Source organism: Nipponia nippon, unplaced genomic scaffold (assembly GCF_047370975.1).
Source record: "Nipponia nippon isolate SJK-2023a ecotype South Korea unplaced genomic scaffold, ASM4737097v1 scaffold_5, whole genome shotgun sequence".
NCBI classification, from domain to species: domain Eukaryota; kingdom Metazoa; phylum Chordata; class Aves; order Pelecaniformes; family Threskiornithidae; genus Nipponia; species Nipponia nippon.
The window spans coordinates 77,607,999-77,634,022 of record NW_028262369.1 but is presented as its reverse complement, the minus strand read 5'-3'; the positions used below and the strand labels follow the sequence as shown (position 1 = coordinate 77,634,022).

General features: G+C 42.5%; 1 protein-coding gene across 2 annotated transcripts in view; it reads left to right on the top strand.

The window, feature by feature from the left end:
• Nucleotides 1–6,252: 6,252 nt before the first annotated feature.
• METAP1D (methionyl aminopeptidase type 1D, mitochondrial) overlaps nt 6,253–26,024 on the top strand; it is a 49,969-nt gene continuing 30,197 nt past the window's right edge. The window contains exon 1 of one of the 2 annotated variants that reach the window (XM_087731977.1): nt 6,253–6,297. In XM_087731977.1, the coding sequence (XP_087588103.1) occupies nt 6,258–6,297 (40 nt within the window). In that variant the 5' untranslated portion in view covers nt 6,253–6,257. The remainder of the gene's footprint in view (nt 6,298–26,024) is intronic. The other variant, XM_087731976.1, reaches the window with a different exon arrangement.

Sequence of the window (26,024 nt, the reverse complement as noted above, 5' to 3'; positions counted from 1 at the left end):
GCAAGTATCTGTTGCAGAAATTTCAGTTTTCTCAAAAAAATCAATTTAAAGTCATGGGGAACATTTTTTCCCCATGCCATCAGTATTTCCAGCCATTCTACACTGCTAGTTCTTTCTCCAGTAATCAGAAAGATTTCAGTCGAACTCCAAGTTCTATCTATTAAAATGTTTCATTTACAAAAGGCTATTAACCACACCAGTGGCAGTATTTGGAACTGTGAGGCTAAAAATTTAGTGCAACTAGTAAAAATGGAAGGCTATTATACAAAGCAACACAATAGATGCAAGCTTTGCTCAGGCAGGGTATGTTATCTGTGATCATACTAGCTTCTATCCGTGGAGGGAAAATTGTAGGAATGAGCTTGCCTCCCTATCACTCAAATCTTTTTTAGAATGTAAAAAGAAAAATAATGCAAACACCAGTTTCTACTCAAAACTACTCATTCAAATACATGCTTACTAGGTTCTTTGTTCCTTGCACTAAAGCCGTCAGTAACAGGCATTGCAAGAAACGAGACTACAGACTCTGTATCTGAGCTTCCTTTTGGACCTATAACAGTACAAGCAAGTGTAAAAAGGATCATTAATCTAACAAGTTCCAGATGTCCATGTTCAAAATATTTTTAATTCTCCAGCCTAGAGAAGCAAAGAGAAAAGGGGAAAAAAATGTCCTCCTGCTCTTCAAAGCTCATTTCAGATATAAGGCTCCCACCCAAACTGAAGGAATCTCAGGTAATGACATGGTGAAGACAAAGCCTTGGGCAGAGCGTTTCAGAATCCCTTCTTTGCCATTGCAAAAAATCTATACAGCAGGAGCAGTACTGTGTGCTGTTTTTTTCCGAGACTAGCACTAGCTTCTTTCTTTAGTAAATAAAGAACATGTAATGCTGTAAACATACCTCATATAGGAGGTATGTGCTCCATTTACGGTTGTTGCACAGTTTGAGCTGAAGAGATAAAATGGAAAGGAAATCTAGATCAATGGGAAGAGCTTGACATCCCCTTTTTGTTTCTAAATGGTACGGCAATAAGGGAGGTGTTCCATGTTCAAAAGCTCCTATTTTTAGATGCTTGTCAGTCTTCCAGTTAAGCCTTCCTCAGAGCTGTATGGGATGTTCACGTTTTTAAAACTTCCATAGTTTCATGGAAAAGTGCTGTGGTTTAACCCCAGCCAGCAACTAAGCCCCACACAGCCGCTCACTCACTCCCCCCCAGTGGGATGGAGAGAGAATCGGAAGAGTAGAAGTGAGAAAACTCGTGGGTTCAGATAAAGACAGTTCAATAGGTAAAGCAAAAGCCGTGCACGCAAGCAAAGCAAAACAAGGAATTCATTCACTACTTCCCATCGGCAGGCAGGTGTTCAGCTGTATCCAGGAAAGCAGGGCTCCATCACGTGTAACGGTTACTTGGGAAGATGAACGCCATCACTCCGAATGTCCCCCTCTTTCTTAGTTGTCCCCCTCTTTCTTCTTCTTCCCCCAGCTTTATATGCTGAACATGACATCATATGGTATGGGATAGCCCTTTGGTCAGTTGGGGTCAGCTGTCCCGGCTGTGTCCCCTCCCAGCTTCTTGTGCACCCCCAGCAAACTCGCTGGTGGGGTGGTGTGAGAAGCAGAAAAGGCCTTGACTCTGTGTAAGCACTGCCTAGCAGTAACTGAAACATCCCTGAGTTATCAACACTGTTGTGAGCACAAATCCAAAACATAGCGCCATGCTAGCTACTATGAAGGAAATTAACTCTATCCCAGCCAAAACCACCAGAAAGAGATAAAATCTTTGCCTGGAATGAGTTCAATATGATAGGGCCTGTGAACGTGCCATTTTGCTTTCCCTAGAGCTGTGATGTAACAGTTTGGTGTAGCTTTGTCTGTTTATATATATTCTGTATCACTGACATAGGAAGGTTTTGTTTTTTTCCAAGTTCAGGACTCCAAACTATCTCACCATGGATCAGATGAACACCGGTGCTGAGAAAAGGACACCTGTCTGCGATTAGAGCGGGACCCAAACAGCACCAGCCTCATCAGCAAAAACTGCTGTGGAACAAAATAATCCCTTAAGACAATCTTAGATAGGAAAGTCTAAGCAGTCTAAGCCTAACCCCAGAAGTATCCAGCTGCTATACTTAAACTAGAAGCATATTTCTGTATTGCTCTATGTAAGATTTAGTGTCTACATAAGGCATAACTCTGTTGTTTTATGGACTGTTACAGACTGCTTTCAAACTTGCATTTAAAAGCCCAGCTTTCTGTCTTCCTGAGCACATCTTTTGCTTGTTTCAATATCAGCCTGCACGATATCTTGGGAGGAAATAAAGCTGAGATTCTACATTTAGAACATGCTGACTCCAACAGCACAGAGCCAATCTAAGTGAGGTGGGCTGTGCAAGACTCTCCTTGAAGAACGTAACACGCAGATGTGTTAAAAAAAAAGTGATTTCTCCAAAGCTGCCTCTCAACCTGAAGCTCAGGACAGCTTGGGACATCACTGTCCATCTTAAACATTTCAGAGGATTTGCTGAATGCGAACAAAAGACAATAATATACATGAGGAAAAAGTGACATATTTTCTTTTGTGACAGAACTTGAACATGGCAGAGTATGGTTTTTCAGGTTTGCTGTGTTAGGATACAGTGTATCTCTCCTTTTCTGAGATACTCATCCTTATTTTACTGGCATAAAGCTCCAAACAAACGTATATCTGTTATCTGTATTTCTTAGTAAAAGGAGAAAACCTGCATCTAAGCATAAATTAGAGACTAATGAATAATGACTGTTGCTAGGCTTAAGATTCATTGAGAGACTGCAAAAATTACACAGTTGTTCTCTTGGAATGTAATCGATCATAATTCGATCAATCCCCTCTTGGTTTCTGATACGCAAAAGGAATTGGCCCAGTCTAACCGCTAGCACACACCTACAAGTGAAATAACCTGACACTTAAGGACAAGGTAATTACAAAGGTGGTAGCAGCATAACTAGTATTGTCTCCAGTTCCTGCATTTTGTTATGCCATCAACCAGTTTTCAGGCTGTTACAATGTGGAATTTTGGTCTTACGGCTGCAGACAAAAGCGAAACGTTCACTTTATTTTCTCCAAGAGTGGCCTCTCATTCCACTGAGTAGGAAATACTTATTGACTCACATACGGAAGGTGAGGCTAGGCTACCTTAGAGCACTTTGTTTCTCTCCTTTAGTGACAGTTCAGGAAAAGATGGTGAATACATGGCTACTTTTATGTGAAGTGTGCTGTTCTCTTTAGGCACACACAAGCACGGCCACTCCAGCATACATGGACTCACTTACGCCAAGCAGCAGTAATGTGCGATCGCTTTACACTGTACATTGTTGTCGTAGAACCAGTGGCTGGGTGTCTGCATTCCTAAAGCCTTGCCAAGATTGAAAAGAAGAGAAAATGATGCCTGATGAGATTGAAACTCCTGAAAGACCATACTATGTTGTAGAATTAGGAATGAGGTGAAGACATGCGCATTTCTGCCCTGCAAATGAAATGTAAGCATATCTCTCACCAGCGTGCAGTGGGTAACGATGCTCACGAGGTGTAACTGGGCAACTTAGCAATGCTATTTCTTAATTTATTTCTAGTTCTATTTCTCTACTGTTAAAATCCAATCATTCTCCCCTCACTGAATAACGATGATGAAACATGTCACTTGGTGCAGAACGTGGCTATAAGAAGTGGCTTCTATTTTTTGGAGGCAGTGCAATGTATTGTATTGATCTTTAAATTACTGTGTGGTCTGGACATAAGCTATATGATAGGCTGCCTATCGCACTCTGGCAGCAGATTAAGTGATGCACTTTTGCTAGCGATGTCTGTATAGGACCACCGAGAGGATCACAGCACATTTTTTTGATCAGAGAACTCTTGGAATTTGCTCCTTAAAGGCAGAAACACTTACAGTGTAGTATTTAAGGTCATACCTTTTTCAGGCTTTTTCCAGAGTACAGGGGGGTAAGTAACATCAGCATTCATAGAATCATAGAATCATAGAATCGTCAAGGTTGGAAAAGACCCTTAAGATCATTGAGTCCAACCGTTAACCTATCACTGCCAAGTCCATCTATACCATGTCCTTGAGCACCACATCTATCCGTTCTTTAAATACCTCCAGGGATGGAGACTCAACCACTTCCCTGGGCAGCCTGTTCCAACGCTTGACCACCCTCTCGGTGAAGAAGTTTTTCCTAATATCCAACCTAAACTTCCCCTGGCGCAGCTTGAGGCCGTTGCCTCTCATCGTATCGCTTGTTACTTGGGAGAAGAGACCAACCCCCACCTCACTACAACCTCCTTTCAGGTAGTTGTAGAGAGCAATAAGGTCTCCTCTCAGCCTCCTCTTCTCCAGACTGAACAACCCCAGCTCCCTCAGCCGCTCCTCATAAGACTTGTGCTCTAGACCCTTCACCAACTTCGTTGCCCTCCTCTGGACACACTCCAGCACCTCAATGTCCTTCTTGTCGGGAGGGGCCCAAAACTGAACACAGGACTCGAGGTGCGGCCTCACCAGTGCCGAGTACAGGGGCACTATCACCTCCCTGGTCCTGCTGGCCACACTATTCCTGATACAAGCCAGGATGCCATTGGCCTTCTTGGCCACCTGAGCACACTGCTGGCTCATGTTCAGGTGACTGTCAACCAACACCCCCAGGTCCTTTTCCGCCAGACAGCTCTCCAGCCACTCCTCCCGGAGCCTGTAGCATTGCATTCCCATCTGCCTTGGACTTTGAGTCTATTCTTGCTAACTAAATTAATAAAATTTGTAGATGTGAAGTCAAAAACTACTAACAGCTATACCAGGAGATAAATAAATCTGGAGATAAACAGTCAGCCTCTGTTCTCACTTGAAAATTTGCTTACTTATCTCACAGGTTACCACTGTGTGCGTACATGTGCATGTGTGTAAAGATACAAAGATCAATACACGTGTGCGAGGATATAAGAAAGGATATTTGTATTACTTCCACATTTTGGTTTCTTCCCCTACTCTTGCAACCACTACCCTAATGCATTCTGTTTATTCCCTCATTTGGTGATTTGTTTCCTTTAGGCTCAGTATTTGCCAGCCAGCTGTTGGATTTATGTCCTGTAACAGCGTTTCTCAAACTCTGACTAGGCATAAGAACTTAATTTCAAAACAACTGCAAAATGTGTTTAAAGAAAAAGAGTTCATACAGGGAAGCCAAATGCAGGCAAGGAAACAAAACAGTGGAAAATAAAAATTATAAATGGACATTGGAAGTTTAGTTTGATTTTTATTTGACTGCAAACGAAACCTACCACACCAACACTGTGTGAGATGGTGGTATTTCTCTAAGGTAAGGGGATACCTGTACCAAAAAAGATTGGAAAGATGCTGCTCTACTGAAAAGTTTGCTCTTTTAGATCTTTTCTAAATGCATGAAGTTTGGCTATGCAGATGAAATAAGGAGTTATCTAGAAAAATATTTGAGTTTTAGGGTTCAAGCTTTATCCTTCAGATTCTGCATAGGCCTTTACAACAAACATAACATCAAAAACTTAGTTCATAAAGAGTAGTTTGTCTTTTTATTCACAAAAGTAGAAAAAAGTTTAAAAAAAAAAAAAAAGGGAAAAGAAATGATGAGGCCGCTCCAGCGCTCACGGAATAGCACGGTTGCAACGCTTCTGAGAGCGGGACCCGCCTGGGGAAGCGCTGCCTCTCCGCCCCGGCGCTGGCGGGGCGACCACAGCCTCCACGCCTGCGGGGCGCGGCGCAGACCCGGGCGGGATGGGAGCTGCCCAGGGCGGCACCTCAGCAGTGCTTCGCGGGGACGACGGCCCGAGGGCCGCCCAACACCCCGCCGTAGGCCGGGCCGCGGCCGCCGCTGAGGGCAGCGCGGGTCAGCACCGACACTGGGCGGCCGCAACGGCGAGGGGCACACCCGCCGCGCCGCGCGCCCCCGCCCACCGCCTGGCGCGAACCCCCGCCGCTCCGCGCCCTGGCAGGGCGGGAAGGGGGCGCTCCCGCCCCGCCGTCGCAGTCGCAGCCGAGGAGCGGCCGTGCCCCGCGCCCGCCGGCTGACGAGCTGCGCCCGGCGAGGGGTACGGGGCAGCGGGGGAGGGTGCGCGGCGGTGACAGCCGCCGGCTGCGGGCCGCCGCCCGGCTGGGGCGCGGTGCCGGCTGCCCTGAGGGACGGGCGGGGCGCACCTGCCGGGACCCGCCTCCGCCTCAGGCGGCGCGCGGCCACGTGACCCCGCCTCACGCGGGCAAGATGGCGGCGCCCAGAGCCGTCAGCGTGCTGCGGGGCGGAGGTGAGTGCGCGCCGCCGCCGCGGGGGGGGAGGCGCGGCCCCGGCGCCGGGCTTTGCCCTCCTCCCTCCCGCCCGCCCGCCCGCCCGCCGCCGCGGCGCCGCCGCCGCTCTGGAGCTGGGGCGTGCTCTGAAATCGAGGAGCGAAAGGGCCCGCCGCTGGGAGAGAGACCGCTCCGTCAGCCAGGGCGCCCGGGGCGCGGGAAGGTGTCCCCGGGCGGAGGGGGGGGGCGGTGTCGGCGGGGCCTGCGGAGCCGCAGCGGGGTCCCGCAGGAGGGGCCGCGCAGAAGTTGGAGGTCCCACGCGCGTCCGGCAGGGCAGCGTGGGAGAAGGGGTGTACCCCCGCCCTGCCGCGGGCAGGCTGCGGCGGGGCTCCCGCGGGGCAGAGCCCGCCCGCCTTCCCCGGGAGGCGGGCGGTGACCGGAGGCTGTGCGCCCTCCGAAGGGAAAAAAGAGCCCCCCGTTAGGCGCCGGCCCCGTCCCGCGGCGGCTGCCCGGTCTGCGCTTCTGTCAGCGCGCCTTCCCCCGGCGCCGTGCGGGGAAGGGGGGGCGGCGGCCCGCTCGCCGGGCTGGCGCGGCCCGGGGCGGCGCAGCACTCGCCCGCTGAGGCGTGGCGTGCCGGACAGGTAGCCCACAGCGGTGTTTTGCTCTGGTTTTGCTGTGACCATTTTTGCTGTTACAATTTAAGTGTTTGACAGAAAAAGTAATCCGGCTTAAGTATACACGTGTCTTCTACCGACCCATTCAGCTGCAGAACTTTTTACGTGTTGGCACGTCAGTGCGTGTAATGGCTTTTCAGGTCCCGTCATCCCTCGTGCTCCGAGGTCCTCTGAAAAGCACCTTTTCTACCACGTAACCTTTCGCAAGCGAATCACTCCCGTGTGTCTTATTGACTTATTAATACATAAGAACAATTGTACAAGATGCTGTGCTTTGCTGAAAAATGCGTTATCTTATTGGCGTGACGTTATTTACCTCTCATTCCTTCCCCTCGGTGTCTTACTGCCGCACGTTAAATAAGATTGGAAGCTCTTGGGGCATACATACCGTTCTGTGAGTGTTTCTTTTTAGCACCCGTAGTAAAGTTTTAAATGTGTGAACAGAAGGAAACACCTCACAATGATCTTGATGAAAGACTTGTATGATTAAATTTTTCTTTAAGACTGTTAAATACTTAGTCTAGTAATAGGGGATAGAGTGATCCCAGATTAATTTTAACTTAAACATTAAACTGAATGCTGTGTGCTTTCAGCTAAAGCATAATATTGCAATGCTTTACACCTGGCATAACAAAATTTCAGTCCCTTTTCTCATGTTATTGATCCTGATCTTCTACTGTACTTTTATTTTTCATTCTATCCAACAGCCTTGAAAACCATTAGAAAATGTAAAGGCCTTTTCTTCATAGTTAATCTTGAATTTTGCAGGGCAGAAGTGCCACATTTTTTATTTTTTTTTTTTCAGTGGTAAAGGCTCATATCCGTAAGGAAATTTCAGTTTGACTGGACTCTTGGAATCTGAGCATCAGCTGAACTCTGGGAAGAGCTGCAACATTTGGCCTTCAGAGTCTCTGATTCGTTTTATTTCTAACAGCTGTCAAAACCTTCACTCTTTCACATGTGTGGAAATGTGTGGAACAGAATCACATTTTGCAGTATATACTACCATACAAGCAATGGGGCTTTTTGTTCGAATCTCAAATGAATTGAAATTTAGTGTGCAGCTTTGTACTGTTCTTCATCATTTGCTTCAGCAGCTCTGTGTCTGCAACCTTTTTGTTCTGGGTATTGTTTTGGTCGTGTGTCCATGCCCTACCACTGCCTCCAGCCCGCTCCACACCTAGAAACCTGCTGTCTGTCATCCAGTTAAAAGAGCCAAACCATTTAAATTTGTTAAGCCTTCATACCTTCCCTTCAGGCATCAAAGCTTGTTCAGCTCCCCTAGTGGATATGCATTTCCAGAAGTTGAAAAAGCAAAACTGTCATAGTTCAGACAAGACTGATTAAACTAAATCCAATTTTCTCTGAATTGGACAGTTCAGTATAATTTAATTTGCAAATACTGAAAGACAGAAGTAATTTAAATTAGATTTCTGTTCACCTAAGGGAATCTATTCTACCTAAATTGAATGAAAATTACTTTCTTATAGCCTCTTTTGTGATACTTTTTTCGTATTTCTGATGTTATGTTTTTATAAATGATGAAAGGAAAATTTTTCTTTATTATGGAACTGTTTCTAGATAAGTGCATTTGAACAGCAGAGATCTTGAAAGTTTGTGTACTGGTTAAATACTTCCTCCATATATCAGAAGGACTTCAGCTAGCCTAAAAAAAATCTTTATTAGTTAAAAATAACTAATAGTTTAAAAAAAGGCAGTTTTTGCCTTTTCAGTAGGCATATTGGGAATTTACTTGTATAGTCTTTGCCTTGCTACTGTCAGAATTGCAACACTGTCAACCAAAGGAGAAGGTATACAACTTTGTAAGAGCGTGAGTGGCTTGCGCAAACCTTTGTGAAATTCTGTATGCTCAAACGCCGCATTTCAGAGTGGTCTTGCAGTGGGTTGAACTGCATTTTAGCTGCCACCTTTCTTGAAGAGGATTTGAAAAGAATTTTACAGGAGATGTATAGAAGCGCAAATTGTGTTTACCATTTTGTAAAAGAAAACTAAGAAACATCCAGAACATGGACACATCATATCAGTGTGTCATGTCGTGGTTTGTACTTCTAAATAGTACAGATTATATGGTGATGCATTGGCTTATAAGTGGTCTAATTACAGATTACGACAGTTTTAGGTATTACAATAATTGCATCTGTGATACTTCATTGGTAATAAAGTAAAGTAGAAGGCATCAAAGAACTGCATGTCTACAAATGCAACTTAGTCAGTTTTAAGGCATAGTAGTCTCTTATTGATTTATTCATTTTAGGCAAGTAAATTACTGTAGAGTAAGAAGCCCCTAATTTCTTGTAATGAAGTTTCAGGACTTTGAGCCACAGGAAAATAACTGATGAGAAGACATCCCTTTTAAAATTAGTTACTTACTGTGTTAAATACTGATATAACTGATTTCTGATCTTGCTTCCCTATCTCTAACTATGAATAAATATTCTGTAATAATCTATGTGGTATATTATTGGCCAGACTTTTAAAGTTTAGTCACTGTAGACTGACAGCGTGTGATACGTCTCTTAGATATGTAGGCTGTGTTCCCAGGCTGTCCGTTTGCTTGTACACCGCCTTGTTAAACCCCTTGAGGAACTGGGGATTCATACACAGGCTCCTAAACGGGTACCGATAGGCCTGGAAACTGCTCTCAGGTAGAAGCTGTAGCTGTCTCCAGCACCACAGTATGTGAGATGTTGTGAGAGACTTTTCTTCTCTGGATGCAGAGCCTTTTAGAAATGATTGTTTTCAAAATTTTTCTGAGAATGTTATTCTTTTCCTCTCCATTAGTAAAATGAAGAGGAGATACATAAACAAGTTTTTAAACCATTTCAAAAAAAAAGGCAGGGAGGCATAGCTGGAGTTTGGATTTGTTGCAATACAGCTTCAAAGCCTCACACTTCCAAGTTTGCCTGGAAGAAGTGCCGAGTCTCATTAGAAATCAGACCTTTTTTTTTTTTTTTTTTAATATTACAGAGCATTCTTATTTGGGCCATATAGATCACCAGTTTGGTTCATGGGTCTTGTCAGTAACGCATGGTTGAGTATTGTCTATCCTTCATAGTTAGTCTAGGCAAAATTAAAGTATTTCAAACGAATAATAAACTCTTCTCCAGCAGGGTATTTATATGGAAATCATCAAACTATTCTGGAGGATTACAGAAGTTAGAAATATTAGTTTGGACCCTGCAGAGAGTGGACTAATAGAAGAAGGTGTAGCAAGTGACTGAGGCGATATGAAGTGATTTGGTTTACATCCTTTATTAGATAGAGTGCATAGATATCATTTTATGTAGTGTTTTTCTTTGTGGTCGGACATGGCTTTGCCATTTAGGATGGTAAAACTGGTAGTCAACTTTTAAATTACCATTTTATGTTGAACTCTGCGTGTCAGTGTAGAGAAGCATGCTGTGGAGTCTCCAGCTGGGAGGTGGTTAAATAAATAAATGAAGTACCTGCTGTAAATATCTTCAAATCTCCATTTCCATGGCTTTTTGATTTCTAGAAACATGGTCAAGATCAAATCGGTTACCTTACTGAATAATATCTATCCAAAACTGTTGCAGTTTCTACCGCCTGCAAGGGAAGAGGACTGTCTTCACTCTCTGGGAATCTTTTTTTGCAGCAGTTTCTGATATCCTGTTGCCATCGCTAACACACTTATTCCATAGGTGGGAACCTGGACTTGCCGGCCTGTCACCTCCTCACCCACACAGCCTGCTACAGAGAATGTAACATCTTTCTGAATAGTTATCAGAATCAGCATCTGAACTGAGTTGAGGCATCCTTCCCCCCGTGTGCTTAGTTTCCTTCTATTTTTTTTTTTCACTTGTATTCATGAAATATTTATTCATTATCCAGAATTCATCAAGCACGTGTGGTCAGCTTTGTTTCATGAACGCAGCTGAGGGTGCCTACTGGTCCTCGGGGAAGCAGGGAACACCCCTGTGAAAAATAAGGTACTGAACCTTATTTTAAGGACATGTAATTTCCATTACCTTAACCTTAATTTGGATTGATCTTTATCATTATCAATATTTAGCCAGTTTGTGCATTCTGTTTTTTTCACTCCTGCATTGGAATTGGAGATGACAGAAAACGTGTGACCAAACTTAAGAGACTGAGTGAATTTGGGTTAGAAGATGGAGCATTAATGACTGTCTAATACAAGACTCCTGTCTCTTGAGTTATCCATAAAAACTTTACTGAATCTTTTACTAAGCAGTATTGCTGATACACATGGTCCATATCTTGCATTTTGTTAGTCTGCAGCCCTTGATAATGCTCATGGTCTCAAGAAATGCAAACTTTTCAATATTTTTAAGAGGAACTGAATGCATGCATGACATTTTGGGGAGACTTGTCTAAACGTTTCCTGGTATTCCATCCTGATAATGAAATATGTCCTGTAATTCTGAGTTTTTTTGACAGATGAGAAAAAGCGATTGAAAACTTTCGCTAGAGAGTTTTCAAGATCAAATGACGCTTGACTGCACTGTGCAATATATGAGCTGGGCAATTAACTGGAAGAAAATATTAATTCACATTTTCCATTAATTTGTAGACAGACTCATGTCTCCAGAATTTAACATTAGCGTTATCAGCTGCAAATGATGCACGGTGGAAGTTCAAACCATTTGATTGTAGTACACTCTTTTTAACATTTTTCAAATGATTCTAAGATAGTTTCATCCCTGTCTTGAAAATAATCAGGCAGACAAGGAATTATTCCCATTTCAACAGTGCAGCAATGAGTAACTCTGGGGGAGACATGCACTTTCATGGTTTGAGGCACGAGAGAAAAAAATATTCCCCTTTCAATAAAGTGTTTAATTGTTCTCTTCTTTTGGTTGAGAGGTAATGTATTGTTGGCAGCACACAGCCCCTTTGTTCTGACAAGATCTATCACTTCTGGCTGTGGATGGATTGGTAGGGTGTGGTTTCTCGGTCAGCTTAGGTTTCTCAATCAGCCAGCATTAGCTAAGATTGCCATTAAATGAAGGAAAGTCATTCATGGATGTCCAGCCGTGGCGTAAGTTGCATCAACTTGTTGATCTACCTGAAAACCAGCTGCTGCGGTGGACGCTGTGTTTGGGTCGGCAGCTCCCCAGTCCGGTTTGATGCAGGAGGGAGGGTGGCATCCCTGCTCCTGGCAGCAGCCTACAGCCAGGCTGGCACAGCTGCCAGCTTGTAAACCAGCAGCGTTTTCATGTGCGGTTACATTTAAGTGATCTGTGTAAGTGATGTTCGGCATTACCTGAGTGTTTTTAGTCGGTGGCTAGCTGCTGAAACTCGATGTTTTCTGCCACGTTGACAGCTTTGCTGACCCACACCTACTCATGTAGCCATTCATTCCTGTACATAAAAAGTCTTTTCTCCTTTGTAGGAAGGTGCCCATTGACCTGGTGCTGGAGCATCACCATTGTGGTTACAACTAAAATCCACATAGAGACAAGTTCCTGAAGAGTACTTAGTTTCAGCCTTTTGTGAATGCTTTCTCTGCTCTGCGTGCCTTGTATCTTGGGTGGTCAGGTCCCAGGCAGTGTCCGATATCTGCCAGTACTTAGCCTGTGATAAACATATTGGACAGGTACATTTTTAGATACCAGAAGTTAACTGGAGTAAGCCTAGCTGTAATCCTTCAGGCACAATTCAACTGGTTTGGAAGTGTATTTTACGTGTATCACTTTCCATTTTGCAGAGCTTTCCTTAAAGCTCACCTGGACCTTTCCCTAAGCAGAAAGGAGTTGCTTTCTCTTTCCATTCCCATGACAGAGCTCTGAAACTTTTCCACCGTCTGCAGCAGCTCACTGCCCTGGTGCAGGAATTCTGCGTAAGGGCTGGTGTCCAGCTACGTGCGTAGGCTACTAACCCTGAAGGAAAACACCATAAAGCTCTGGGAAAGCCTCTACTGAGAAACTGGGATGCCCTATTGTAGGGACTTGGCTTGCTGCCGTGTTTCCAAAATATATTTTACAGTGCTCTCTCAGCCTTCAGAGTTAGATGTGGGGATGCCCATGAGTGAGGAGCACTCTCTGTTTGCAGGCACAACTTCTGCGTCGCCTGCCAGAGGCTGTTGTCCTTGTCTGGCTTTTCCTTACCTGGCTTCAGGTATAGAAGCAAAGGCTCAACATAATACCATGTAATAGGGTGGAAAGTCTGAAACGGAAAGTCACGTCTGTGATTTTAATTCCAGATGTGCAGTTCAGTGCTGCCTTTGGGCAGCACAAAAGGCAAACTTTGTCTCTTACTGAAGAGGTAGGTCTCTTCAGGCTCACAAACATGGTGTTAACCAACACGGAAATCTTAGTGTTGCTCTGCAAAGAACCAAACAACTGATTTAACCTTCTCTGTACTTATACAGCAAATCAATGAAATAAAAGATACTGGTTCACAATCTCTAGGAATTAAATTAAAGAAAGGAAAGATACAGGCTCTTAAAATCTGCACCGGAAGGTAACCCTGCCGAGCCTATGTACAGGATCGAACTGCAAGTGAAGCCTCTGGTTTCTTGGTTCTTGCATGTTCTGTTACTTAAAACATCACGAATAGTGATATAGTGTATCATAGGTCTCTGGTGGTCTCTAAGCTTGTTTACGGTAATATGTCACATGTGGAGAGAAAGGATGAAGAATTTAATCATCCCTAAAGAAATTCTGGACCTCAAATTATGAATTACATTATATTTTAGAGCAGGTAGCTCCTCTAACCAAAATCAGGGTCAGAAGCCGTATGAGCATATAGCATAACATTTTTTGCCTCCGAAAGCTTGCAGTGCAGGTAGCTATGGCAGACAAAAGGGGCTGAAATCCTGAGCACTAGTTGATGGATGGAGAAACTGTAGTGCTAAGGGAGTGATTTGTGGAGGGTCTTGTGGCAGCGCGACATCGGCAGAATAAAATGGTACCTGAGGCTGCCCTAATGCCTGCTGCTCCTAAGCTACTAGGCTAACATGCAGTTTAACAGCAGACATATGTGAAGTGGCTTTCTACATTTAGATAACATATTCCTTTTACTTAAGCTTTTGCACTTAATTACCCTACCCAGACCAGAAGCTGGATTTAAGGCGTACATAAAAACGACGTACCACGTATCTGTAAAGTTTGGGAGTTGTGTGTTGTGGGTGTTGCTGTGCCGGGGAAACTGAACTGAGATGGTCTGGCACGCTTCCCCTCATTTCTTGCATGGTTTTCTATGTATAGCTAGAGTCGGAGTGTAAGGTTGAGGCTACCAAAAAAATATTTCTATAGTGTCATGGTATTTTTTCATACTGAAGAGACCTGGGTTCCTGCTGAAGTCACATTGAAGACAGGCTACTTCTGGTTTTGAACCTGTTCTGGTACTGAAGCTGCAGCAGAGGTCTGTGTCATGAAATCTAAGCTGGTTTTCCTTTCCATGATATTCAGACATACTAGACGTGATGTTCTGATTGTGATAGTTGTGAATCATGAGGAAATTTAAGTGAAAGCTTAGGAGTTTTTAAGCAGTCTTCAGCGACAGTTCTGCTGGTCCGCTGCAAACTATGATTTCAAAGTAGTGGTTGATCATGTATGCAGTCTGTAAAAGGCCTTTTCTGTGCTAAAACCACCTGTAGGATCCCTGGTTACAATGATCTTCCCAATTTAGGATTGTAGTATTCCCCCCCCCCCCCTTTTTTTTTTTTTTGTTCCTCCTTCCTTCTCCCCTGCTCCCAAACAAGCACATCCCTGTAGCACTTGGAAATGCACCTCTGGTCAGACAGGCTCGCTGCCTCTTCTTCTCTTTGACAGTTCGACGTGGTGATGTGCCAACCCTGGACAGCTTGCAGTGCTTCCAGACACCACATCCCAGTGCTGTCGATCTAGCAATATTTATTAGCATTAAAATTTAATTTGAAAATATTTTGAAGTAATGAAGTGGGAGGGGGAGTAGGTTACAGGGAAATTGCCTTTTTTTTTTTTTTTTCCCCCTTTTTTTTTGGTGTTGTGCCTGTTCAAGCTGTGTGCATTTGTTGCAGTGGTTTCTTTCCTAAGTATTTCTATTTAAAGCAGTGTTCATTAAGATATACTTGTGTGCCTGGTCTAACTTTCATATTACATATGTGAAAACATGAGAGAACTTATACAAGGAGTGGTCTGTACGTTGTACTCTCTCTGTCTCACAGTTATTGCATCCTGTAGAAAGAGGTTGTTTGACTACAGCAGTGTTTTAATTTCGTTTTTTAGTTTTTAATTGCACATTTCTGGAATTTCCCAGACCACTACCTGGACTTAGGCCCAGAGGAGCTGCTGTAACTGATGAACATAGAATCATAGAATCGTTAAGGCTGGAAAAGACCCTTAAGATCATCGAGTCCAACCCTTAACCTATCACTGCCAAGGCCACCACTAAACCATGTCCTCAAGCACCACGTCTACCCTTCTTTTAAATACCTCCAGGGATGGAGACTCAACCACTTCCCTGGGCAGCCTGTTCATGATCCCCTCTGCCCAGGAACCCAATACCTGTAGTACGACAATGCCTAAGGAATTGAAAGAAAACTGTGTTCAAGCCTTGCCTCCTCCTTTTTATATTTTCTTTGTTGTTTTTACGTAGTATCGCTTTATACTGATGGGTAGCGTACCTCACCATGAGTAAAATCTGGTATTAGTTAGTTGATAATTAAGAGTACAGATTCTTTTTAACCTGGACTGAAAACAGAAGCAGGGAAGAGCACAGGCAGCGACAGAAGTTACTCTGACATCTGTTGATTATTGCTTGCAAATAAAGTGACAAGTTATTAAACAAAATAACAAAAAGTATTGCAGCACTAGTGTTATCATGTTGGTTTTTTTTTACTATGTTATCATTTTTATGCTTTAGTGGATACAATTGCATTTTTAAATTTTGTTCTTGAATGTTTCTCTTTAATCTTTCATTCTGTTAGAAAAGCTGCATTATATAAACATTGTATATTATTTTAGCTGCAGAATATTATCGTGGTGGATTTTTTTTTTTAGAAAATGTTTTTAGAATTTTTTTATGATTGCAGAGTGAGTGTTAGTGTTCAATCTAATTAAATTTAATTGCGTTTCCTGAATGTTTTATTTTTAGTTTGCTCTTATATGCCTTTATTTTCATCAGGAGTTGTAAATTTGACTTTTTTTTTTTTTTTTTAAAGCATGGTGTTGGCAGTCTGACACAAGCCCACTTTAAAGCAATGAAATGATTATCTTAAAATTCTTCTGACTGTGGGGAACATTTAGTTTCTGCTTAATGATCAAGAGCTGTTTCTTCATGTTGTTTTGGATTGTGTGACCCTGTTTGTTTTTTCTTTTGTAAGTTTAAAAAAATTAAGATGGGGAAGAGTAATGAAAAACTGCTTCTTTCCTCCTATTCTAGCTTTTTATGTCCAGGTCAACTGGACAGGCAGTCAGAACATGTGAATTACTCTTTTAGCTACATACATTTTTGTCATTGTTCATTTATCTTTTACTGCTCATATTTGCTTAACTAATATGTTATACCATTGCTTGTAGAGAGATTTTTTTCCTGGTGTCTTAAGAAAAAGTGTGGAAAAATTTGCCTTCATCTATTTCTTGTTTTTCTATTATTGTAACAGTTTGTCTGACTTATTTATTTTTCTAAACATGAGCTGTTTATCTTGGGAGGAACTGCAGTGGCTGGAGAACTTGTAAAGCTCTGGGATCGCGAATGTGAAAACTGAACAGATAAGGATTCTCGGATTTACTTATTTAAATCTAGTGACTAACAAACATCTGAAATAAAGGTGACATTACTAAAAGTTCATTATTCTTTTCCTCTGGATGAGGGAATATAAGGTCTGCTGTAGCACAGTACACGTGTTGTGCTACACTTCACATCTTCCAGGCTTCTTGTCTGCTCCAGGTTTGACATTCCTCGTATTGCTGAGGTTTAAAAAAAAAAAAAAAAAAGGCATGAAAAAAAAAATCACGTCAGATCTTTTTAAACCTCAAAAAGGTAAAAGTATAATCATGCAGTATAATCACATTAAGAATCTTTTTTCAGTCACCGGCAAGGGACAGAGTTACGGTTCTTGCTAGACAAAGTTCATTCATTTTAAGTTTTTGATGGTTAGAGAATGCCTGAGGAGTGAAGCTGAAGTTGTTTTCTTCCAATGTGGCCGTACTCAGAGGCCTCAGGCTTCGGGTTTCTGTTTTCTGAATTGTAGGAGTCTTCTGCCCCAGAGACTTGTGCAGCAGTTTGTGAAATAAATAAGGGAGAGAGGCAGAGGGTTTTGCCAACAGAGGCTTTCTCAGCTCACTGCTCAGTGGCAGATGAGTTTGAGAACCTACATTGTGAGTCTCACCTTGGTGTCTCATCAACTTGCCACTTCCTCGGGTCGGTGGTCCTGGTGGGAGCTAGCAGTCCTTGGGAGCTCACCTGCTTTGGAAATGGGAGGCTCTTGTGCTAGTCTGCCGCCATCCTTCTCGCAGAAAGACAAGTTCTCCTACAGCTGCTTGGCTGAAGACAAGGCATGATCTCCATACGGGATGGGACTCGGGAGCCAGGGATTTTGGGACTGGTGGTGCGCATGGCCTTGGATAAGCCATTGAACTTCCTGTGTCTTTCTACACCTACAATGCAGATATTTATCTACCTTGCAGGTGTGTTGGTTGAGATTAATGAGTTGTTTGTAAAGCACTTTGAAGATGAAAAGCACTATAAAAATGCTAAGTATTATTATGTATGAGCTCTTGAGTGCATAATGGCTGTTTGCCTGCCAGTATTTAAAGCAATTTGTTGCACACTAAGTATGAAAGGCACTGTATGAAGTCAAGTTCTAGTTTCCATTTAAGAAAAGTCACTTGTATTTTGTGTTCAGCAGTTCAGGTCACACCATTGGCCTTCAGTGTTATCTAGAGTGAAAACAGACTCTAGAAGATTTTTTTTAAGCAGAACCATTTCAAACCTTTTAAAACCAGGTTATTATATAATAAGGGTTTCTTCTCAATCGGTCATTTCTTACCCTCTATATGTCCTGGGTTTTGCTTGCCAAATTCCCACATCTTCTGCTTCTCCCATTTATGCCAAATGCTGCTTCTGTCCCTTCTTACACTTCTGTCTGAAATGCCCTGTTCTCTCCCTGACCTTTCCATCCGTCTCCACAATTGTCACCGAAGTTCCTGTTCTTTGCGCCACTTCTGCTCACCGGCTCTTGCCATGTTGCACAGGTTTCCTTAGCCCTTCGTCTACTTGTCCCTCACTTTGGTCGTTCCTGCCCCCAGGCTTCCCCTGTGCTCCTGCCCCGAGGAGTTTCCCGCCCTGGGTGCTCGATGCCGGCCGGTGCTGTATGGTATAGTGCTCTTCTTCAGGATGCTTCTGTGATAAATGGCAGAGCGAACTGCCTGTTGGACAGGCAAAAACATCCACAAAAGGGGCAACGTTGTTCTGTGTTTGAGAGCAGACCTGCCTGTCTCTGACCTGTTGCGTCGGTTTTTCTAAGCATCCTCCAGTGGCAATGTGGGCTCCCATGTAGGGAGCTGAAACAAATTGATAATGAACTTGCTTTCTAAAAAAAAGTCTTTTCATGGTCTTTGGATGTGGCCATCAAAATCCCAGGTTTTCTCGAAGCGTAAGTTGAAAACAGCTGCATGTTGTTCATTATCTATCAGCACTATATAGTCTGTCCAGCTTGGATAATAAAATACTCACTTTGGCCCCAAATGTCGTTTATTGGATGCAATTCAGGCAGGAAAATGTAGTATGTGGCTATGTTTAGTACGATAAGAACTGTCAGAATGCTCTGTTTTGTCTTTGTTATTGCATTATTTTGCTATGTTTTTAAAAGGATCTAGGAGAAATCATTTAAGGTAGTATTTACAAGCTGAACTGTTCATTGACAAAGGGCTTTATCCATATGATAACTGGCTGTTCCTTGGAGGTAGTTACTACAGATGTTCCTGGACAGGGGAAGTTTGAATTATTTTTTTAAATTTCTTTAAGGTAGTTCATATCAAAAACATTATTTGAGTGGAAAACAATCTGGAAATGTTTTATGACATAGAAACAAATAAAAAAGTTTGTTTGTTTATTTTGTTAAATGACCGATTCCCTGGGGAGTTCTCCTTTTAGAGCCATTGTCCTTTCCAAATCAGTAGATGTCTTTCCCTTTACTTCTTAATTTCTGAACAAAGAGGAAAATGTTGGAAACCAAGTGTTCAACAAACTGCCGTGCTGCATGGAAGCCTTAGAAAAGGGAAATAAAGGGCTCTTCAGAGCTCCTCAGAGGTCTTTTGGCAGGCGTACTCTGCAGCGTGCAGCCTGAGAAAACTTTCATGAGTGTTTTTGAAAGTCGCACTGTTCTCTTTCGAGTTGAGATGATAAATAACCAGCCACTCTAACCAGCTGTATAAAGTCTCCAACCTTCACATTTTAAAGCTGTTTACTTTCAGGTGTTTATGGTTAAAATACCTGTTTAAAACTATGTTTCAATTTTTGATCAAGCTCATTTTGAACCACGAGGGACTATTGCAGTAATGAACACAATCTAAATTTATACATTAATACTTATGGCATATCAGATGTTCTCTAAAGGAATGTGTACGCTTCTCAGATTCTGCTTCATGTTTAGTTATACATAAACTTAAATTAGGTCCTGCCTTATGTATTTTTTAAATTATGAAAGTCAACAGATGTGGCATAACATTGAAAGAAAATGGCAAAGAAATTGTTTGTTTCTCACATAAATTCCAGCTGTTCAGTCTCAGATTTTCTGATAGACACAGGTGAAGATGGAGTTGGAAAAACGTAACGGTGAGATGCTAACCTCCTTCCACAAGTTGTAAAAATGAGATGCTTTATGTAATAGATGGTGTGGTCACTGCAGATCTGCTTGTATGCTGCTTGGGTTCATAGCTCTTGAATGTGCTTATAAACTCATCTAGAGCTGTTGAGTTGAGGTCCCTCTCCACTGGACAAAGTGGATAGTCATCTTGCAAAGACGTCGTGGTTTGACACCGAGATGGCGTGTTGCCCACAGTGGTTAGTGCAGGTCTGAGAGCTGAGTCACACTCTTGCATCGTGGATGAAACGGTAGGTGGTTTCATTGCCATGTGCTTTCTGAACTAACACCTGTGAGGTGACCAGGCAGGTCTCACCTCTCAGAGCTATTTCTGGTTGTTCTGCACTGATTATTATTAACATACGCCTTATGGCTCATGACAGAGACTTAAAGGAAATGGATGTTCTTTAAAGAAATAAATAAAGTAGTAGGACTTGTCTGGGTTTACAAAGATTTGTCCATGCTCTGGCAGACCCTACTAATTCAGCAGAAGGTCAGCTCATGCAAAGAGTTCTCTTCTGGGAAAGCTTAAATCGGTTCTGCTAAAAGATCAAGTTGTAGCAGCAAGAATTATTTTGCTGATATAGCTCTGTCCCAGCAGTTTTCTGAGTGGTATCATTACATTGTCTAAGAGTTTTGGATTGTAGAATACTCTCCTTAACTAATACATGTTTTCTGGTAAAACTTTAATTGCAGAGCAACCCAAAGACTGCAGGAGAAGTGGCTATTTCTAAAACCTGCTTGATAAAGGCAGTCCTGCTTTTGTTCATTTGGGGTCTGTTTTGTCCAAATAACTCTTTTGTAAAAACTGTTTCATAAAATCAGGTACAGAATGAGGTAGCTGGTAGATAAACTTTGGCAACTTTTGCTGCAACAGTATCCCCAGCTGTAGGACCCAACTGGAGGTTGCAAACCAGTTGGTGGGAGGTTGCCAGCTGGAAGTTGAGCCAGCTGAAAGTAATCTGCTGGGGTGGCTGGGGTAAAGGCACCTATTCTGTCCTGTCCCCTCTGGTGCAACAAGGGGTGATGATGGACTACCAGCTACTGCACCGTGAGTAGGCATGGCAGAGGCATGGGCACATTGCTTCTGCTGACTGTGCTGTTGCAGTGGCAGCAGCCAAGTCAGAGTCAACTTTGCTGTAGCTGTTTGCTCAGTGAATGCGAATCGGGAGCCCTGACGTTTATAAAGTTGTGGCCAGGGTCATAAAATTTGAACTCACAGTCTCATCACTGCAGTAGGCCATGCAGGTGGATTGAAATGGACTTCACATTTTCCATAATTAAAATATGCAGCAGGATTCTTAGTGTACAATTGACTGAATTCACTGATTTGGGGATGACTTTAGAGTCAAAAGGAGTTGAGACCTCCTCCTGTACATGTCTCAGCTATGATTTTGCCAATACATATAACTTCTGTTATCACATCTTTCATATATTTTAGCGCCAAAGCTTTTCACTCAGAATTTATTCAGGTGTTGGACCAAAGTCTTCCAAGAGGCAGACCAAAGGTATGAAGTTGAATGCAGAGAGTGCCTGGTTCTGTGGCTGGGCTTCTGCAGAAGGTTGTGGGAGCACCATCAACGCTCGCTCCAGAGTTGAAGCTTTTATACTGTCTCTGTCCAGCTCTATTTTATAATCCTCAGAATAATTTATAGTGCATTATGAGTCACATCTGGATAGAGGTTTAATGAACAACTTCACTGACCTGATTTTTTTAATTAGAAAAATAGTGCCTTTGCAACTGAAATCACCAGTAAAATTGAGACGTCAGTGTTTCCCCATGCAGATCTGCAGGTTTAGTAAAGCACTGTCAAGATGGGTCTGCACTATCATTTGATTTACCAGGGGCTGCCAGGATCACTGGCCTTTCTTAATAGTACCAATGTGTACTTCTTGCCACATGCATGGCTTTACTACTAGCCCCCCTTTTTTTTTTTCCAGCCCTGCCCATGAGGAATGCAATATGTGCTTGTGTCTTGCATGACACACAGACAGCTATGCAGGCTTCTCTTCCAGTCATGTTAAATTTTACTTAGAAGTAAAATGCCCTTTTTTGTATCAAATTCAATGGGAAGCCTTTGCAAAAAATTTTCTTTTTATGCAATTAATGTCTTTACAAATTTTGTCTCTTGTGTCAGTTCTGCCTTCGAAGCTCTTTCTAACCAAAGCTCCAAATAAATAAATACATAAGTGAGCTGTGTTCTGGTGCAAACTTTTCCTCACTTGCAAGCAACTGGCTCCTGTCAGAGCAACTGGAGGATCCAGTTCTGGGCTCAGGTTGCTGCCCACACCAGTCTGACTCTCCAGTGGGCAATACTATTGCAAATCTGTATATTTAAAACACAAATCTGTAACAACAACAAAAAGAGAGAGGTGAGGTGGATGGCTGACAAATCGTGCAAGACAATCTGAAAGTTCTGAGTTGAGTTTGCAAGTTAGTGACTGGATAAGCGGGATGTCCCCATGGAGAACTTCATGGATTGCTGCCCAGCCTTGCCGACAAGGTAGCAAAGCCTGCTCTGAAGAAATGCCTGTCATATTTAGCTGGCAAGTTAGATTATCTTCATCTTGTGGAGAGCAAAGCATTTATTGCTTCTTATAGATTTACTCTCTGTGCAGAGAAGAGCTGTGTAAATCCTTTTCGGTCTAGAAAAAGGAGTTGGAGACCTAATTTCTTGCAAAGGCACTTTGCTTACTCTGTCTATCTTAGAAAATCAAACAGAGGAGTAGTCCAATGAACTACAAAGTGAGTGAATAGCCTGGTGAAGATAGCTCAGCAATGAAGTATTCTGGGTTTTTTTTAAGTCTGCCCATGTGGGGGGTGGCTGGCAAGCGCCTTGCTGTACCCATCCTTGGAGCACTGTGTGCAGTAGGGAGGTGTTATGTGAGTGGCTGACACCTGTCAAGTGTGCATCGGGAGAAGTGACTGGGAGCGAGGTCAAGATTCAGAGGTGAGAGGCACTGCCTAAAGTGCAACTGGACTACATGATCCACTCTCTAGGGACTAAGCAGCTGCTGCAATTTGTGATTTATTGTCTTTGTTTCAACAAGACAAGTGCTTCTTGTGGTTCCTCCAGGAATTCTCTTGTAGCAGTAGCTGGGGTGTTGACCATGGGGTATGGGGCAGTGGAGAAACCCAGAGGTCCTTCCTTACCACTCAGGGCTCCCAGCTAGCTCTTGAGATCCAAATGTGACATTTTCTCGCTGGAAAGCAAGGGGTCAGATGGGCAGGGCTGGAGCCAGTCCCAAAGACATGCTTTAGAAACTCGCAGATGTTGAATGTCAGTTGTCTTAACTCTTCCTGATGTGCATTACGTGGGACGGGGTGCAGGGGAAACGAGTGTGCCAGATACTGACCTGCATGTGCGTTGTCACACCATGATCTCTCCTCCATGTTCCTGACACCTAGAAAAAGTCATGGCAAAGACTGAACCTTAGTCATCATAGTGGTGGTTATTGTTTAATTTACTGTAAATTGGCCGTCAGGTCAGTGCCGACGGATGCCTTAGCACTGAACAGTTACTGCATCCAGTTGAGGTGCCTGCTGTACCCAGCTGTTTCTTCGGTACGGGTGAAACACTTGTCCAGGACATGAGTGTTGCAAATGAAGTCTTGTGAGGTCTGAATAGTTGGAAACCTCCTATTTTGCCATATGTCAATTAGTTTACTTTAAAAGCTGAAGCTCAGTTCCTACTCCCCTTCATTTACATCCGTGGATTGGAAAAGGAAACATGGTGAAGGCTGTCAGAGAAAGCCAGTGGCCAGTGCCCAAGTCATATTATTGGTTTTCATATCTCAAAATCAGAAATTTGGATTGTGGTAGCAAGTGAGTGGCCAGTATAGCTTCTGGAAAAGAGGTGTTGTGCACTGTATCACTGACACCTATTTAGCAAATAACAGCTACTTTCAATGAAGCCAAATTTTAAGGTTTTAAATTTGTTACTAGAAAATAAATGGAAATATCAATAGCTGTGCTGATACCAGCATGTCTAATTAAGGATGGATGTGGAGAGCGGTCGCTGGTAAAGCCACTGTCCAGCAGCAATAAGGGATGAAGTAAGGAGTCTCACCGCCTGCCTGCCCGTGGCCTCGCAGCCCATGCATCCCATCTGCGAGAAGCTCGGACCTCCCCTGTGTTGTCCAGCAGGATCTGCCCCATGGTACAAACAGCGTGGCATTTCCCAGGCAAGCTCTGCCAGCCCTGTTACACTGCAATATAATCAAGCGTGTCATCTCTGCCTTTATAGAGATTTTGTGCCATGACAGTACTTCCGTGTTTGAGGGAATCCTGATCGCTTCCTTTTTTTTTTAATCCTAGTTTTATATTCATTGAATAAATGAGTCTGTATGCTTGGCACCTGATCTTTCTGTTACTTTCTGCCTGTTTTGTACTTACGTTCTTTCCCTTTGGCATTTATTATAGCAGCTTCCCTTTCCTCAGAAGTGCTGTTATTTATAAATTACCATTTTATTTGCAATATGCTATGCATTAAATGGGCCATAGATGATGGTTACATGGCTTGAGAATAGATCCCTTAATTTTGATGTGTTTTACGAATAATTGGCCTGATCCTGTGTCCTTTGACTTTAGTGGGAGTTTTCCAACAAGTGTATTTATGCAAGAACAGCCCGGCTGCCAGTGCAGCATCAACGGGCAGCACGCCTTTGCATTCAGTGCGGTTGCATGTCCCCGTGCCAAGAACGAATTTTGCCGATTGAAATTTGCTCAGTTTGTCAACACACAGCTCCCATTGAACTTCATGGGATGAGAATCATTCTTGGCATGGAGCCGCATGCAGCCCGGGAAGCACTGCCGGCACCAGCTGCGGCAGGAGCTGTGCACCAGCGAGAGGAGCAGCACCCAGCCTTGGCTCCCTGGTTTGCAAGGCTCCCATCTCGTGTAGCATGTGTTTGCTGTTGTTTGACTAGTGGGAAGAGACAGTGATAAAAAGAGATTTCCTAGGTTAGTTTTCAAGGGTCTTTTTTTCTTTTTTTTTTTTTTTTTTGGTGGCTGTCTGGATGATTAATGTGAATAGGAAAATACTGTTGACCCATTTAAATCATGTTAGACGACATCCATTGCTCATCTGCATAATGAAATACACACTGAACATTACAGCCTAAGTATAAGAGCCAGTGAACTACAAAAATAATATTTTACTCATTTAGATTATGAAGTAAAATATAGGACATTAGTACTAATCATAGTATTAAATTTTAAGCCATGCAAATTGTAATTGTCAGTGAAAAAGAACTATAAGTTGAAAAGGCTATTAGCATTTCAGCTTTAACAGTTAATTTTAGTAATCTGGGGTTTTTTTGCTAGTGTGCAGCTTAGAAAAGTCTATATGCAAAACATTTAATAGTAAGTGCAGGAGTGTTTGTTTTCTATCATTATTTAATTTCAATCGTTAAAGAAATGATAGAAATATTAATTTCCAGTATTAAAATGTATTAATATTTTATATCACAAAGAGTAAACTGTAATCTTTACTTGGATAAAATCAAACCTAAAAGTAACCAAGAGATGAATAATTTTAAGCATTTATTTAAGTACCGAAACAAAAACTGAAGCCTTTAAAAATATGGATTTTGTCAAATAGAAACATCATTTTCAGCATTTTAAACTAAATACAAATTTTAAAGTACTGAATTTAGGCTGTCAGGTTTCTATGGTTACCTACCTTTCCAGCAGTTTGTCGAGATGTGTAAATAGGCCTATGAGTCACTTGTAATTATTTGTTTTTTGTTTGTTATAGTTGTAATTCTATGTTCAGTTTGAATCTAATATAGTTCACACCACATGCTTTGGTTTATGTATATTTTAGTGCATATGATTGACAGTGATTGAGAATTTCTTATGGAGTGCTTGTTTTTTTTGTCATAAGTGATGTATGTTGGTACTTCTGAAAATGTAAACAACTTCTTCCTGTATCACTGTTTGATAAACAGGGTCTTCCATGATAAGAAAGAGGTCTTTGTAAATGTTAAGCAAGGAGATAAGTGAGAGGTATTTAAAAAAAAAAAATTACAACAGTTCCCAAACATTATACCATACTCTCCCAAATTTGATCCATAATCCTATCATTCAGTGACTCAAATGTCACATTTTTATGAATAAGCTTCCAAGTTATGCATTAATAGCACATACTAATGACTGACAGGTTTAAAAATAAATGTTTTAATAAGGATGCTACAAGTTATCTGCAGCAAGCTCTTGATTGGAACATCTTCCTTGTGCAGAGCATCTTCTTGAAGAAAAAAAAAAAAGAGCTTG